General features: G+C 58.4%; 2 protein-coding genes across 2 annotated transcripts in view; both read left to right on the top strand.

The window, feature by feature from the left end:
- JAKMIP1 (janus kinase and microtubule interacting protein 1) overlaps positions 1-2,052 on the top strand; it is a 99,363-nt gene extending 97,311 nt beyond the window's left edge. Inside the window, 1 exon segment of the mRNA XM_039838220.1 lies at positions 381-2,052. Coding sequence (XP_039694154.1) covers positions 381-410 — 30 coding nt within the window. The 3' untranslated portion in view covers positions 411-2,052.
- A 192-nt stretch (positions 2,053-2,244) lies between these two features.
- CUNH4orf50 (chromosome unknown C4orf50 homolog) overlaps positions 2,245-17,279 on the top strand; it is a 48,608-nt gene continuing 33,573 nt past the window's right edge. Inside the window, exons 1-4 of the mRNA XM_039837989.1 lie at positions 2,245-2,682; positions 4,453-4,848; positions 8,448-8,586; positions 11,815-12,459. Of these exons, the coding sequence (XP_039693923.1) occupies positions 4,562-4,848; positions 8,448-8,586; positions 11,815-12,459 (1,071 nt within the window). The 5' untranslated portion in view covers positions 2,245-2,682; positions 4,453-4,561. The remainder of the gene's footprint in view (positions 2,683-4,452; positions 4,849-8,447; positions 8,587-11,814; positions 12,460-17,279) is intronic.

Below are 17,279 nucleotides of genomic sequence, written 5' to 3'. Positions count from 1 at the left end.
CCGCTCCGGCTGAGCTCTAATGCTGGGTCCCTGCCACATGTCCTTGTGGGTGCCCTGAGCCTGGCCCCTGCACACAGGGCTCTGCCCGCCCCAGTGCCTAGGCCAGTGCTTGGCCCACGGCCGATGTTCATTTGGTGTTTGCGCAGTGAGCCAAGGAATGATCTCGGGTCTCATCAGACTGGGGGTGGGAGCCTGCGGGGGCTGGGGGTGCATCCTGGGGATCAGCCATCTGACTCCGGTCTCCTCTTTCCCTGGATTGTCAGGGAGGGTCCCTCAGTGGGCTCCGATGGAGAGTTTAGGACAGCAGTTGGGGGAGGTGGGGGAAGATAAGCCACAGGCTTAGTGCTTATGTCATATCAAATTATTTTCTAATTCTACAGGGTAGAAAAAGAGCTTACGGAATAAACTGAGTCCCTACGGCCACCCCAACCCTTCTCAAACCAAAACTCAATGGCAAAACAAGCGATTTCAAGCCCAGAGACTGAAACCAGAATTCACACACACTTGACGACGGCTTGAAGGGGTGGGTGGCCTTTTGGACCTGTGGCCGAGTCCTGGCCAGGCCAAGTTGTGGGAGCTCTGCAGGAACCAAGGGGATTTTGTCACGTTCGGGGCTACAGCCGAGTCCCCACTGTGGTACCTTCAAGAGCCCCTGGGGCAGAGACCTGAATGCCAGGAAACTAAGTGCAATTACTGGAAACCGAGCGATGGGAGAGCCACAGCCCTGGCCGGGACCGTGTCCCCACCCTGCACCCCTGCCCGGCCGTGGGCCGCGTGCCTGGCTGGACACGGACCATGTACATATGTCTCTGTAAACTGTGCCCTGTGCACCCAGAATCTGTCAGCCACAGTGACATGCAGATAGCCCTGTGATCTGAATCCAAAGTCAAACCCGGTTAGCAAAGCTCCAGAACTGTCTGCAGCTGGACTCAGCAGCCGACGGCCAGAGAGGGAGGGGGCCGGAGCCTCGTCTACTGCAGAGGGCGGTCCCCGTGACCTCAAACTCCAAGGGAAAGCCACAGGTCTTGCCACTCTTGTGGGTGTGACGTGGAGAAGGTCCCAGAGCACGGCAGTCTCTGGGACCATGTCGGGTGAGGGCCGAGAGGCGGGCACAGCCCTTTCTGGGGCTGTCGCATCTGGGTCGTGCTGTGCAGGCGGCTGCTGAGGAAGAAATGCTGGGGTGCGGAGTGGTCCCTTCAATGCCTGCAGGGAATGAGGCTCCTTCCTCAGGGTCTGAGACCCGGCCATTCTCTTACAACCACGGAGAAGAAGGCAGCCGTCTGTGATCTCGGGAGAATGGTGCCTGAATCAAGCCCCCCGGGAGAAAGGGCAGAGTGGAAGACGGGGCACCAGTTCGTAAGAGTCAAGCCTCGGAGGGAATCCTGGAGAAGAAAAGCTTCCTTCGGTGGTGGGGTGGCTGCATCCGCAGGGGAAGGCACCTGCTCACATGTCTGCCCTCACCCAAACTTCTGGAAGGAAGACTTTTGGAAACGGAAGTGGGTGCGCGTGAAGGGAAGGGCGGCCGTGCGTGTGTTGGAAGAAGCCGGTGACGGCAAGGATGGGTTGACCCCCGGGGCGAGAAGAGCCGCTGCTCCGTGCTCATTGGGCTGCAAGAGCAATCCCGTGATGCGCGCTCAGGAGAACCTTTGGAGAAAACTAAAAGGACTGGGGTTCAGGCCAGGACTGGGGTTCAGGAAGGAGTCAGTGGCAGAGGGAGCCCAGCAGAGGAGCTGAGAGTCCCCAGCAGGTGAATCCAAGGATGGAGAAGAACATGGTGACCAGCACAGGAGGCGCCCCAGCCAGATGCGGAGGGGCGTGCACACCCAATCAGGGCTGGGGGGCTCGGACCCACGCACACACCAGGACAGCTGAGAAGTGACCGTTCTTTTTTGAAATCTAAACCCAAAGCACCCACTACACCAACCCCCATGACTCACCAACATTTGGTGACCAAATGTGAATGAACTGACGTCTTCGCCTGACCAGCCGGCGTCCTGGCAGTCCGGGGGGCGACGGCGGCGGGGAACCGCACGCGCGCGAGCTCCCTCCCGGCTGGGCACGCGCGGAGAGGCACGCACGGGCCTCGGGAAGCTGTTCCGGTGGCACCGAGGGTCCCTCTTCTCCCCGCTGCCGGAGCGTGGTCCCCGTGCCTGCCACTGTCCACTCTTCCGTCTGCTGACTGTCCCACTCAGACGGCAGGGCGGAATGGCTTCGCTCTGCAGTCAGCCCCATCCGGGTCCACTCCCAGCCCGGCCGCGCCCCTCGGCGGACACTGGCAAAGGCTTACTGCTGGGTCTCAATTTCGTCACCTGTGGGGTGAGGTGATGGGTCCCATGCAGCGCCTCCTGAGGGGTCTTCATAGGAAGTAGACATTTAGACCACAGGACTCCCAGATCCTGGCCGGAGACGTAGCATCCAGTCCCCTGAGTGGGAGGCGTCCTCGAAGACCACGGGGAGGAGGACCTACTCTCTATGGCCGCAGGAGGCAGCTCAGGGGTGAGGCAGTGAGGCTCACACAGGCAGGCACGGGGGCTGGCCTGGCTTGGAAGACCAAAGTCCCCAATAGGAGCCAGCATTTCCTGTGACAGCCCCAGGGATCACTTCCAAGGTCCCTGCCAGGGACAGATCCAGTTCCAAGAGCCATCGTTCTCAGGGAACCTCAGAGCTCTGGCAGCCCACCAGGTGCGTATCTAGACCTGACCCGTAGCCCTCCGCGCCCAGGTGAGGCGCACGGCCTAGTGGTTGTTGGGCGGTGGTTGCCTAGTAACGTGATGACGTTCCAGGCGCGTGTGGTTTCCAGGGGAGCAGAGCTACAAGGTCAGCTGGACCCGAGGTCGGTTCCTCATGCAGAAAGGAGAAGAGTTGGGTCCACCCTTCACTGCCACCCTCTTCACAGATTTCCTGGGAGGATGAGGGGAGAGTTTGCGACAAGTTGGTTGCTGGCACCGGGTCGGCCACGCGGTGCAGCTTAAGCGTGTGGTTTCCCGCCCCTCACCCTGACGCCAGGCCAGTGGTAGCCAGCGAAGAGCTGGGTGGGGAACCCCAGGAGTCAGCTGTCCGTCTCTCTGGGGACCGTGGTTACCTTGGAGAGGTGGACACCATGCCTCACCACGAGCTCAACGCCTCCCTAAGCAACTTCGTGGTCTTTCCTTCCACCGGCCACTCCTGCCTGCCTCCTTCTCCGCCCTGCACTCTGCAGGCTGAGTCTCCGGGTCTGTGGCTCCTGCTTCCCCCTCGTCGTCAGTAACCAGTTTGCAAACGTCAGGAACCCTGCCAGACACGTTTTGTTTACTTTCTCACTTTTAACCAGAACCTGCTAGAGGCCCTGCACGAGGGAAGGAGAGTTCAACCAGCCAGCTGGGGCCCTCCTGCTGGAGATTTTCTAAGAACTCTTAGGGGCTTCTCCAGATCCCGAACTATGCCTCCCAGATTCAGCTGTGTAGCAGGAATCATCTGGAATGTGAAACTCCCAGAGTCCTTCTCTTAGCTGATGTTTTTACTGTGGCCACTCTCAGCCTTGGGGGGCCCCACGGAGGCTCCCTAGGAGGCAGGGCCCCATTCTCGCAGCTGCTCCATGGCCATCTCCACCCCCGAGAAGCCCACAGGGCTTGCTCAATTGTCCACATCTCTTCCCCTTTTCCTCAAACCCACAGCCTTCATGCCAGTGGACCTCAGAGTCTCAGTTACTTATCCAAAAACCCTGCAGACACTTCCCCAGGCTGAGGCCCTGGGGCCCTGCCTTTTACCTGTCCCAGGGGGAGGAGGAAGGACGTGTCTCCCCTCTGGCCAGGCAGCTCCTCGAGAAAGGGTCAGGATACCTGCTTCTTCCTCACAGGCTCCAGGTGACTCTCAGGTGGTCACCGCCGCAGTCAGCTGTCAGTCTCTCCCCCTGCTCTGGAATGCTCTGGAATGGGGTCTTGGTGCATCCCTCCCCTCTCAAGTTTTGGAGTCAGACACAGATTTGAATCCTGGCTCTGCCCCTTCCCATCTTGGGCCTGGACACGCTCCCCCAGCTTGTGGAGCCCTTTTCTAGGAAATGATAATGCCCACCTCCCAGGGGTACCAGGAGGGCCAGACTTGCTCAGATGAGCTGACCCAGGGCAGCCTTAGTCTCCTCGCCTGGCGAATGCCAGGTCCATGATAACTGTTTGCCACACTCAAAGAGGAAGCCTAGAACTTCATTCATGATGGGGCATAAACTTGAGCTTCGCTACTGAGAACCTGTAACGTTCTGGTGGTCCTGTCTGCAAATCCATTTTTACCTCTGTGGATGCATTATTAAGCATTTAATTCCAAGTGGTTTTTCTGTGCCGTTCACTCTTGCTTTGGGTGAGTTCTGGCATGCCGCTTGTAAAACGAGAGGCTTTCATTCAAATTGCATGATGCTTGTGCCCGTGAAACCCAAGTCTCCCCCGCACCAATAAATAATCCACCTGTCCTTGCCTTCCTCAGAGGATCGTTTCCTGCACAAGCCAAAGGCACGACACTCACCACGAAGCTTCCAGAAAGTCAGTGTTGTAAATTCACCGAATTTTCTTAAGTCCCGACCTACGACGACGGGATGGAGCTGCCGGCGGAGGCACGAACCGAAAAGAGTTTCAGCTACGTCGTCAGAGCTCCCGGCAGTGACGGGTGCGACGTAATGAATGTCGACGTGAAGATCGACACGAGCTGGATCTTCCAGGACGCGGAAGACAGCGGCGAGGAGCAGGGGCGCCTCCCGGGAGCCGCGGCCGGAAGCCCGGACGTGGATGTGGGGGTGCTCAGGAGGCAGCTGGAATCCTCGGAGCGAAAGCTGCCGGCGGCCGTGGACAAACACGTGATGTCGGAGTCAGGGCTCAGGAGCAGGTAAATGTGCCATTTGCGCCTCTTCTTTGTGCGTTTCGTGAATCCCGGGGCATCGTAACCGTGGTAGCATGAGTGTCGAGTTGTCTCTACGGCCCAGGAGCCAGGCTCACCGGTGCCACGTAAGCTGCCTGGGGCACCCCAGGTCTCAGCTCCTTCTCGCTCTTTCTCGTCCCCTGCTTCCTGTCCCAGGGCCTGAGCCTGCAGAGAGGCCTCCTAGGCCCTTGGGCTCGCTGTCTTCTATCTGGGCCCGGCCAGCGGGAGGCACCGAAGGGCAGAGGGGGAGAAGCCAGGGTATCTGCCCTCCCTTCTGCTCTGGGCGGCATCTCCGACTGTGGCTGCAGTTCAGTCAAATTCCCTGCTTCCTCTGGGGTCTGGGCCTCGGGCCCTCACGTCATCCCTGCTCCTCCCTGTGTGTGGCAGTCGCTGGTGTCCGGGTGGCCTGTCATCTCTGTCCACCCCTGCAGCTCGTCCGTCACCTTCGTGGCAGATTCTGTTTGTTTCCTTTTGCCGAATTCCGTGACGCGGGCTGTTTTCCTGGTGGAACAAACATGGTCTGCGGGTTGGGCGTTTGAACCCAGGTCTTTCCCCAAAGCCCGAGGTCTTTCTGGATCATTTTTTGATGCCTGGACCGGCAGGATGAGGTAGGGCTTTGTATATAACTCAGAGGAGGAACGCGGCATGGAAGGGTCTGGCCGGAGTCAAGGCTAACAGGCTTCCCAATGGCCCAGCAGCTGAGTGTCTTGGATTTGTCTGGGACTGGCCTTTTTCTTGCATTTCCCTTTTTTTTAATAAAGGCAAGTCATTAAATATGTATTTACACGTGCTTTATTTGTCTTCTTTGTAAAACTGTTCATATCAAGAAATTCATGTATCGGAAAAATTCTTCTGTTACTCTACGTGTCACTCTGTGTGATTGTCCATCTATTCATTCATTCATTCATTCATTCATTCACTCATTCACTCATCCACTCCTACGACCTGTACTTACCCGCCAAGGATGTGGTCGTCTCTCTGTGTGTCTGCATCCCGATCTCTTCTTATGAGTCATATGGGGTTAGGACCCATCACGGTGGCCTCATTTTACCCTGATCATTTTTGTAAAGACCCTGTTTCCAAATACAGTCAGGGCCACTGTATTTGGTCCTGAGGTCCTGTTACTTGACAGGTGAATTCGAGGGACACATTCGGTCCATAACAGAAGTCCTGGGGTTTGAGAGCTGGGGGAGACAGGGCCCCAGCCCTAGAGTGACGAGCTTCAAATCTCCCTCCAGACATATTAGAAGTGAAAGCTGGGAGATCAGCAGGCTTGGGGAAGATGGGTGGGGAACCCCGGCCAAAGGAGAGCACCCCCCCATCGCCGTGAGGGAGAGACAAACTGGGGCGCCTGTGGGGAAAGGTGGGTCACGTCTTCTGCTCTGAAGGTGGGTTGCAGGCCCTGCCACGTGGGGGGCTGGGGCTTGAACCCAGGCCGCCCGCCCAGAATCGTCACTGCAGCCACCGTGGGCCGAATTTGTCCCACCTCCCGAGGGAGGCCCCTTGTGTCATGGTACCCTGTCCAGCCCTGCATACGGACATTTGTGATTCACCATTCTTCAGTGAGAATCTCACTTTTATGAGTCTGTCTGTCTCCTATGGCTGCTAAGACAAATGACCACCAACTTGGCAGCTTAAAACAACACACATGCGTTGTCTTGCCTTCCTGGAGTCAGAATCCAAAACAGTCTCCATGGGGTAAGCTCAGGGCAGGCTGGGTAGTGCTCCCTGCAGAGGCCGGGGGGGGACCCGTTCCGGGCCGGTTCCAGCGGCCACAGCTGCAGTCCTTGCTCCCGGCCCCTCCCTCCACCTTCAATGCTAGCAGAGGAGCATCTTGCTCCAGCGGTCCCACTGCTTCAGAGGTGACACGGCCTTCACCTTCTGTATCAAACGTCTGTCTGCCTCTCTCTCATAAGGACAAATGTGAGTGCAGCTCGGGCGCACCTGGACGATGCAGGATCTCCTCCCCATCTCGGGGTCTGTAACTTAATCACATCCACAGTCTCTTCACATTTTAAGGTAGCATGCTTAGCCTCCAGGGATCGGGGCCTGGTTATGTTTGGGGGCCATTATTCGGCCTGCCGCAGCGAGACTGGTCACTTTCTGCTTAGTTGATGTATAGGGACAACATCAGAATCAAACATCTCATCTTTAATGTTTTATATGTGCTTCTCAGGAACTAAAGAGAGGCTTTTCTTGTCCCGTTTGGTATCACCACATTCTATAACGCATCAGAGGTAGCCAGCCCGACTCTCTCTGAGTAACTCCTTTCGGTCGCTTTGGAAGAAACTTGATTATAACTCACACAAGAGCGCATACTCCCGTCTGTCCCTTGCGAGACCCTCCCCAGGAGCCTCAGAACTAGAGAAGGAGAGGGGAAGTCTTGGCCTTATTGTTAATACTAATGCATCATTTTATTTAATCCTAGCGACAACCCTCTGAGCAATGTACAGTTACCTCTGTTTTACAGATTAAGATACTGAGGTCGTAGCGGTGAATGAGCCCAGTTTAGGTTCCGTGGCTGGTGAGTGGCAGAGCCAGGCCGCAAAGCTAGGTCCCCACCCAGGAGGCAGAGTCTGTCCTGGGTGCGCGGGTCACCCGCGTGGACTTGGGTAAAGGAGAGAGGACGTGCAGAGCTTGTCCACGCGGGCTGAGAGCCTCCTTTTCGTGTGTTTCCTGGTTTCTATTGTTGAGGTAAGACTGGCACATTGAGGGGACTTGGCTATGAGGCACAAGCTGGTGACAGGCGCGTCTTCACAGTGGCTCCTCTCCCAGCCGGACTTCCCTTTCAGGCCTCCCTCCCTCCCTCCCTCACGCACGCTTCTCCTTTCTGCTGCAGTCAGGGCTGGCTTCCCGCCTGTGTCATTACTCTGGCATGTGACATAAGCGCAGCACATCCCCAGGATGATAAAAAAGGCTTCCTGTGGCATTGCCGTCCCTAACCGCTAGACAGTCAGGCCATTTCTGACTTCTGGCTTTTGTAAGTAATGCAAAGATGGATGGTTTTAATTGCAGCAAGTTGTTTTCCCCCAAATTTCCCCCGAATTTCAATGATTTCTTCAGAATGTGTCTCAAACGGGAGGCAGTCGAGCATAGGGTTAACAGCGTGAGTCTGGAGGTCAGGTTGCCTGGAGTCGATGATGCTGTGTGCCTGTGGGCAAGTCGTGTGGCATCTCTGGTCCTCAGCCCCTCACGTGCTCTTCACGTGTGAAGCAGGGGTAAGGCAGGCTCCCCGTGGGCCGGCGATGTGGCGCTTTGTCGAGACAACGCAGATGCTTCAGGCTCGGTCCCTAGTTGGTGTCACCCAGACTCGGTGCTACTGGCTTAGGGACAAGATTCTGATGCGTGGTGCCTGACAAGGGGACTTCGAACACAGCAGGGGGCTTTGAAGTATTCTAGATCCTCTTTAGAAAGAACGTTTTACAAATTGTAATTTTGTCAGAATATTAAATTGGCCAAATGATAAAATAATTAAATAGAAAGATTGCCCTGGCGCCCGTGGAGCCTTCGGCCACGCCCGCCGCACCGCGGTGAGCACCGCCTGCCTCCCCGCCTCCCCGCCGCAGGATCCGGCAGCTGCAGCTCGCGGAGAGGCGGCTCCAGCGCAAGGTGGGCCAGCTGAGCGCCCGCGTGTCCCGGGAAAGGCGCGCCTGCCTCCGGGCCCAGGAGGAGCTGGAAGCGCTGCAGGCGGAGCTCGCCAGCCAGGTACCGGGTGCCTTCTTCCTCCCAGTCCTCGCTTCCAGTGCCAGCAGGGTCCCCCCCCCCCGTCCCCTCACCCCCCCCACCCAGTGCGTCTGCACGCGGAGAGTGGGCTTTACCTGGGAGAGCCCCGAGGGGCGGGGGATGGGGGGGGGAGGCCGCGTGGCCTCTCTGGGCCTCAGCTGTCCCATCTGTACAATGGAGACCCCCATCCTGCCCTGCTGGGGTCCACTGGGGTGTGTGAGAGCATTGGGTGACCTGTGGGGACTGTGCGCTTGCTGGGAGCTCTGGGCAGAGGTTCATTTCTGTGGCCTTCATGCCTGACATTGGGGGGCCAGCTCTGGCTTAAGGACGAGGAGATGACCTGTGCAGGGTGCCTGCCTTCAGGGGCTGGAGGGCTGGTGGGGACACGGATAGGAAACAAGGAACTCCACGACTGGACGCTGGGTGCCAAGAGGGAGGCGCGGTCCGGTGTGCGTGTGTGCATGTGTGCGGGGCGAGGGAGCAGCAGAGAACTGGCCACGGGAGCGGGGCCTTGCGTGAAGGGCATTCGAGGTGTGGGCAGCCGTCTGGCAAAGGCACGGAGGTTAGGGAGACGTACCCGGGGCGACAGGGGAGGGTGTCGGCCTGGACAGGGACATGCGGACACCGGAGGGTTCCGGAGGGGCCAGACCGCCAGGGCCACTGCGTGGACTGGATGCCGAAGGCAATAGGGAACGTTGGGCAGGAGAGGCTCGGGGTCCAGGTTTTGGGGAATGTCATTCTAACTGCATGGGAGAGAGATGGTGGGGCGGGGGACAGTTGGTGCTGTTGGAGAAGCTGTGGGCAGTTAAGCGGCCGGCTGGCTCTGGAGGCAGAAGCCTGGCACCAAACTCCAGCTCTGCCACTCATGAGCTGTGTGATCCAGGGCAAGTGACTTAAGCTGTCGGCCTTGGTTTCCTCGTCTGTGAGATGGGGATGCTATAATACCACCCCCCTCGAATCGCTGTGTGAGTTAATACATGCGGCACACTCACGACAGTGGGCATTTAAATAACCCCAGCTGCTTTTGTAACTGCTAGTCTTTATCGGGCGTTTTAGGGGAGAGCCGATGAAGGCCGGAGGGCAGGACACGTCAGGGAGCGCTGCAGAGGCTGGGACAGTGACACTTGGAGGTCGGCTGCACGCGGCACCCGAGATCCCCAGGGTCATCCCGTTTCAGGTGACTGCGACTTACGGAGCAGCACGCCTATTGTCAAGTTACAGGCCGACCCTGTCAGTGGGCTGTGAAATCAATTCTGGGAGTCACAACCCACACGTTAAAAACGGGATAGACGAGGAAGCAGGCAGCCCCCCCACCCCACCGGGCCCCGGGGCAGCGCTGCTCCGTGGACGGCGCCTGCGCGCGCGCATAGCGGGGCTCGCTGGTCACGAGCGTCTCTTTCATGGGAGCCGCCGAAAAAGCCCTAAGACACTGCTCCAGCCAGTAACCGAATTAGAAGTGGCGCGCGGGAGCAGAAGGTGTTCGGTGAAAGTGAAATGAGTCTCGGAGAGGCGAGGGAGACACGACAGCGTGTGGCACCCCCCCCCATACTGAACTTGGGTGCAGACAGTCGAGGCGATTCTCCCTCTCCGCTCGGAGCTCGCGGTGTCAGCGTCCCAAGGAGTTTTTACTACGAGATGGTGGTGCGTGCGGCCCCACACGAGAATCTCCCTGTGGAAAATACGTTAATAAATGTTCTCTGAGCCACACCCCTTATACATGTAGACTTTTCCAGGGGACCCAGACACAGCCCTGCAATCACGAGATGTTCACGATGCGGTGGGGAGGCGGAGGACCAGGGCGACAGCAAGGGGGCTGGTGTCGGGGCTCAGAGGTGCCGCGGGACTGCAGTTCTGGGGGACACTAGGCCCTTTCCCCACGCATCTCTTTATTCCGGCCTCCCGAGCTCTGCACGCCCCTGGGAAACTCCATTTCCATGTTAGGGGGGAGTTCAGAGATATGAGGGGGCTTGCTCAGGGTCCTCAGTGACCCCTGGGCCAGCTACAACCCAGCCCGAAGCTCTGGCTCTAACTCTCTCACTGGAGATACTGCAGGGTTTGTAGACGCGCGTGGACGCGTTCGCTCTGCTCTTTGTCCCTGATGCTGGCCAATGGCGGCTTCGCCCTGATGCTGTCGGTTCTCCCAGCACACATTTGCACTGCAGACGCCTCGTCTCTGTAGTGACCTCTGGTCATCCCGAAAGCTGATAGAGGCAGAGCCCTCTGGGCGATGGAGCGTGGTGCACTGAGCACACAGGGGGCGGGATTCTGCACTATCGGCAAAACGGAGGGCTTTCCGCCTAGGGCATCTGGCCTCTGGTTTATCTGCCCCATGTCCCCAAAACACAGGCTGGCTGACAAAGCCTGCCGCGCTGCTCCCACGGTTGCTCTTTGCCTGTTGCTTTGAGTAGATACATCAGGCACTAGCAGTTGAAAGAGGGCGCGACGTGGAGGCAGGTCCACCCGCGTGCTTCATTCTGAAATTAGGCTGGGACTCTGGTTTCCACAGTGGCTGGGTCACCACGGCCCAGCCCACGGCTCATGGGTAGGGGGAGGGCAAGGTTTAAGAACAGGGTTATGTGTTCTCCAGGCCCGAGTCTCGCACATGGAGGTCGGAATCCCAGCTGTGGGACCTGTAGCCACGTAACATCATGCGAGTCATTTCTGAGTGTGCCGAGGGGATGGTGACGGCACCTCACTCCACTGGGGGCGGGGTGGTGTTTATAATAAGGAACAGCTGCTGTGACATTGGTGGTCCTGTCGCCGCAGCCAGAAGCCAGGGCCGGCTGACCCCTGGTGGGCCAGGCAGGAACCCTGTGGGCACTGGGAAATGGAGAGATCTGTGGGGTCCTGGGGTGAACATGGGACCCTCAAGGAGGTCCCGGTGGCAGCTCTTTACAGCCTGGTGTGGCATTCAGTGGCACTGGTGTGAACCACTGGAGGTGGCCTCCCAGTGTGCACCAGCTGATGGGAACTCCTGGGTGGGCGGGGCCCCCAGGGGGCGAGGTGAGTGAGGCGCTTGCCTCCCCTGCGGGATTTAAAGAGGGCGCCAAAACACTCAGTAACCGAGGTAAATAATATTCTGATGCAACATTTTAATGCACAAATATTAAATGAGCAAAATGCCAAAGTTTAATATAAAGGCCGACTCAGTGTGAGCGACGGCGTCCCTGGGCTTGTGTCCTGACGCGCTCATCCATCGCCAACCTGTAGGTTCTGGAGAAGGAGCGCGCGGCCCAGCGGCAGCGGTGGCAGCTGCGGCGGCTGCGGGAGCGGCTGCGGCGCAAGGACGAGGCGCTAGGGCGGCAGGTGTCGGCCCTGGAGCGCTGCCGGCGGACCCAGCGGCGCCAGCTGGGCCTGGCGCGCGAGCAGGAGCGCGCACTGCAGGCGCAGGTGCAGCGGCTGCAGCGGGACGTGCGGCGCCTCTGCCGCGCCGCCGGCCTCCTGCTGGCGGAGCTGGACGCCGCGGCTCCAGGCAGCCCCCGACCTCCGGCCCAGGCCGCTCCCCAGCGCGCCCCCGAGGCCGCGGAGCTGCGCACCTTGCAGGCGAGGGCCGAGCGCGAGCGCGACGAGGCGGCGCGCGGGTTGCGGGAGCAGCGCGCCACCGAGCGCCGGCTCCGTGGGCAGCTGGAGGAGCTTCGCTGCTGCGTCTATGAGCTGAAGCTGTCGGAGATCGGCCTGCAGGGCCAGGTGGAAGACCTCACGGAGCAGATCAGGAGCCTGCGAGAGGAGCTGGGAGCCCAGGCCCCCTGGGAGGGAGCCGGCAGCACGACCCCTGCTGGTCACTGTGGCCTGGTAAGTGCGGCACCCCAGGGCAGGAGAGAGAGTTCTCTTTCCCCTTTTCCATACAACCACTTGGTGAAGTCTGAGTCCTCATTCCCTAGTCTTCCTCTTCATCCACCCCTCCAGCCCCACCAGCCCTGACCATCCATCCTCGGTTCAGTGCAGTCACCTACCCACCCATCTCCCCAGCCTTTCCTACCCACCCACCCTGCAGCTCCACCCACGCGTTCACCCAGCTGTCCACTCCCCATCATCTCGTTCGCTCCACTGTCTGCTTGTCCATCTCGCCATCCATCCGCGCTCCAGGCAGCCAACCAACCACCCTTTATCCCTCATCGTCTGTTCCCACCCGTCCATCCACTATCCAGCACGTAATGGGTCCCTGCCGTGTGCCGGGCCCTGTGCTAGCTGCAGTGTTACATAACTCCCATCTTCCCTGATCCCCCCCCTCCCTGGGAAAGCAGTCACCTCCCTCACAGCACCAGAGGGGGTGACGGTCCCCTGCAAGGCGGTGCCGTCTCTCCTCCGTGAGACCGTGAGCTCCTTGAGGGCAGGCCCAGGTCTGATGGGTCGTTGTGGCCCCCACGCCAGCAGCAGGGCACAGGCACGGGAGTGCCCTAGGACGGCACAGTAAGAAGCACCCAGGGGTGAGATCCTCTGGTTCTCCTGTTTACTAGCTGTGTGACTTGGGCAAGTCTCTGAAGCTCTGGAGGCGGGAACAGAGGACATTTGCATATTCATCTGACTGATGGAAGAGTAAAAGCTTCCAGTAATACACTCCTGCCCTGTGCTTGGCACCCTACTGGGTGCTTCAAAGGCATCATTCCATCGAATGCCCATGAAGGCTGTGAGGCAGGTGCTCAGAGAGGTCACGTGGACCCGTCGTCACACAGCTAGTAAGAGGCGGGACTGGAAGTCGACCCAAATTTGATGTGAGGAGAGCGCCGAGTGCTTTGTTTCTCCTGCCCCCGGCGCCTCCCTGGAGAGAAGGGGCTAAGCTCCATCTGAGAAGTCAGGGTCCCTGCTTCTCTCCGCCGGGTCACTTTGTACTTTAGGGAAAATCAGAGGGCATCCTTCACCTAAAGGAGATTGCTCATTAAAAACAATCGAATTTATCTTCAGACCCGGACAAACTATATCAAATGAACTGGAACTTTAAAAGCTCTGCCTTTCTTGGCACGGTGAAGCGTGTGCTGCCTAGATTGTTTTAATGCTGAGTTTCTTTCTGGTTTTCTTTTATCTTTTTACTACTTTATCCTTCTGTTACTCTTCCGTGTGTCCTGTTTGTTCTTCCTCCGTTATATTCACCGGATAAGAAGAGAACAGTATATGTTTAATATTGGCACCTTACTGTAATTTTGGAAAATAAATCGTGTTTAGATGGAAACTGTCATTTAGAAGTCTTTCTGAAATTTTCCTAAGCAAAAGACTTTAACTCAGGCTGTTGGTTAAATCCTTCCCCTCCCAGTTATCTCCCCCTACACTGCCACTCACTCTTTTATCAACTAGAAAGGGTGATGCCTAAATGTTCAAGAGACTGCCACTAAATATTCAAGAGACTGCCACTAAATATTCAAGAGACACTGCCACTAAATGTTCAAGAGACGCCCACTAACGTTTCGTACATTGTGCATTCTCATTTAATCCTTAGAAAGGCCCATCAGTCAGGTGCTGTTAGCCCACTGAAGACGTAGAGAAGTTGACGCCTGGAAGGTTCAGTGGCTTGGCCTTTGGCCCCCAGCTCCCAAGAATCAGTGCCAGCAAGGGGACACAGGCGAGATCAGATTCGTGACTCCAAGATGCTTCCCTGACCTCCAGACGCTGATGCCACAGTCTGTCCTTGAGGAGTCTGAGGCAGCGTCCGCGGCTGGATTCAGTAGCTTGTGAGCCATCCGTTCATAAGCCCCTTGTCGACCGCAGATGTGCCCTTCCTGTGTCATGCGTTATCATTTGAAAGTCCCTATGCCCCAGGGGGGACTGACTGCATTGTACACAGGGCTCATGCTCTCAAGGCTCGGCTGGAGGCTGCTGTGCGCAGTCAACATTTTCTTGAAAATTCCATAAGTGGCCCATGAAGTATGGTCCCCGGCCAGCCTGCCTCCAGCATCGGGAGAAGCCAGCCCCTCATTAGCAGAGGAAGCAGCGGAGGCTGCTCGTTCGGGACCCGTGGGACAGAAAATGTCAAACCGTAAACATTGGAGCCACGTGCAGTGGGGGCGAAGTGTTTGCAGTGTGAGGGGCGGGGACCAGAAGTGGTCAGAGGCGATGGCCACTCCAGCAGCTCTGCCTCTCATCAGCCGTGACACCTTTGGGTGGGTCACTAAACCTCTCTGTGCCTCAGTGTTCCCAAATGCGACATGGGGACGATCCTGAGACCTGCTTCCCAGTCTGACCGTGAGCACGGAACGGGAAGGACGGGAGGCTGTCCGTGCAGTGCCCGGTACTCGGGAGGGGCCAGTCAGAGTTAGCTTCTGTCCCCCTCACTGTCACCACCGCCATCGCCGTCCTCACCATCATCTCTTCCGGGGCTTGTGTCACCTCCCTCCTTCCCTCCCTCTCTCTGGTCCTTGTACTTGACCCGAGGGCTGCTCCTTGGCTGGAGCAGGTGAATGTGATTAATTTGTCTTGCTGCTCTGCGGGAACTGACAGCCTGGAGCAGACAGGGCCTCAGGCCACCAACTCCCTGTCACAGCGGCCATGGCGGGCCAAGGGGACAGGGAGCACTGCGGTGGCCTTCTGGAAGGGGCTGTCCCTGAGTGTGGTTCTCCTGGCCGAGGTCAGGTCAGGTCAGCTCCCAGGTCAGCCTGAGGGGACAGGTGAGGTGGACATGGGCGAGGCCCAACCCACTCCAGGATGACCTCGTCCTGGTTCCCATCTGCACAGACACCTGTAACCTTACCTGTCACAGTCACAGGTATCAGGGCGGGGGGCGGGGTGGGGTTAGGACTTGGATGTATTTTAGGAAGACACGATTCAGCCCACCGCAAGTGGCGACTGGTGTCACCTGTCCCTCCTCCGTCCCTTCGGGCACTACTTCCTGTCCCCCTGACAGGGCTCTGTTCTCAGCTCCAGGCCGAGCCTCCTGGGGCGCCTCGGGCTGCTCCGGGTATCATCCCCCACAGACCCGTGCAGGGACGTTGTCACGGCAACGAGCACATTGAAAACATTTCAGGACCAGCGTCACCCTCCCGTGCCTGTGCCGATGCACCTCCGCCCTGTCGGAAGCAGCGGGGTCACTGCCACCCCCTACCCTGCCTTACTCTCCACCTGACGTGCCATGAACTTACTTATTCGTCCGCTCCCCGTTTCTTGACCAAATGCAGGACCTTCGGCACAGGCGCTGTCCTCAGCCCTTCAGCCCATGAAGGACTCAGTAAATACGGAGTGTGAAGAGGGAGGGAGGGAGGGAGGGAGGAAGGTCCAGGCGGTTCTCGATGCAGGACCCCGTGACCTTGAGACCTCCCTTAGCCCCTGGGGGTTCCCGCTGGATGATGGGGTGGTAGCAGCTGCTATCTACCGAGGGATGCGAGAGCCCCTGAGCAGGCGAATGCGGGAGGCTTCAATGTGGAACAGCGCCGGTACCGTTTCGGCATAGGGTACCCATGACGGCCGCCCAGTGCGGCTTCCCGCAGCTGAGTGGCGGCCTGTGCAAAACCGGTTCGTGCGAGCTTTGCTGGCGAGGGGCTTGCTTTGGCCGTTCGTGTGCGTCCATTTCATTGTGCTTTGAGCATTTCTTGTATCACCTGCCGCTAACCCCTTCACGGGGACTCAGCACCACAGTGACCAGCATCTTGTTAAGGCTGGATGTTAGGGATTTTCCCAGGGGACACGGGTGGGGTCCCCCGCCTGGCAGGAGCCTGGCTCTGCCCCGTGGGAGACCTGTGAGCTTTGCAGTTCATTTCACCTCTTGGCCTCAATTTCTTTATCGATCGAATAGGGCCTTAAGTACCGATTGTTTCTGGGAGCTGCCGTAACAGAGGACCGCGGACCGGGTGGGTTAAACTGCAGTTCCGGAGGCTCGAAGTTCAAAATCAAGGTGTCGGCAGAGTTGATTCCTCCTGGGACCTGTGAGGGCCGGACCCGTTCCAGGCCGCCCTCCTTGGCTGTGGATGGTGTCGTCTCTGTGTCTCCACATCGTCGTCCCTCCGGACGTGTCTGTCTCTGCTCGAATGTCCCCTTCTCCTAAGGGCGCCAGTCGCATTGGATTAGGACTCATTCTGATGACCTCATCTTAACTCATTATGCCTGCAGTGACCGTGTTTCCAGATCAGGTCGCGTTCTGAGCACCTGGAGACTGGTGGGGGGTGGGGGGCGGGGCACCGTTCAACCCACAGCAAGTCCCCGTCGGCGTGCGCCATCGCGAACCCCACGAGGCAGTAGGACTGTCGGCTCCGTTCCTTGGCGGCTGCTCCTCCGGCTTTAGGGTGTGAATGACGGGTGGGTAAAGCGTCCCTGACGTTTATTAGGGTGTCTTTGCTCCCGTCGACTCATTTGGAGGGAGGCGGATGAGGAAGCAGAGGCACTGAGGGGCTGAGACCCGCCCAGAGTCGTGCAGGTGTCAGTGGTGGGGTGGGATTTGTGCCCCTGCAGGCCAACCCCAGTTCCGCTCCTCTGGTAAGTCCTGGCCAGTGGGTCGGGAATCAGTACTTAACGGGCGCCCACCTGGTACCCAGGCTTGGCTCAGGCCTGAGCTTGACACGGAGGCTGGGGAGTAAGACAGGACCCCTGTCCACACAGGGGGACGAGACCACCCGGGGTAAAGGGGTGTGGCAGAGGACGGGGCTGGCAGTCTGTGGGGCACTGCTGGGAGCCTTGGTGTTTGGGATGGGAAACAAGGTGTGACAGTCTGCCAGGCTCTGTCCTACGCTCAGAGGGCACTGACAGCAGTGACTGGA

This window comes from Pteropus medius, unplaced genomic scaffold, assembly GCF_902729225.1.
Source record: "Pteropus medius unplaced genomic scaffold, Ma_sr-lr_union100, whole genome shotgun sequence".
Taxonomy (NCBI): Eukaryota; Metazoa; Chordata; class Mammalia; order Chiroptera; family Pteropodidae; genus Pteropus; species Pteropus medius.
This window is presented reverse-complemented; position numbering and strand designations above follow the sequence as displayed.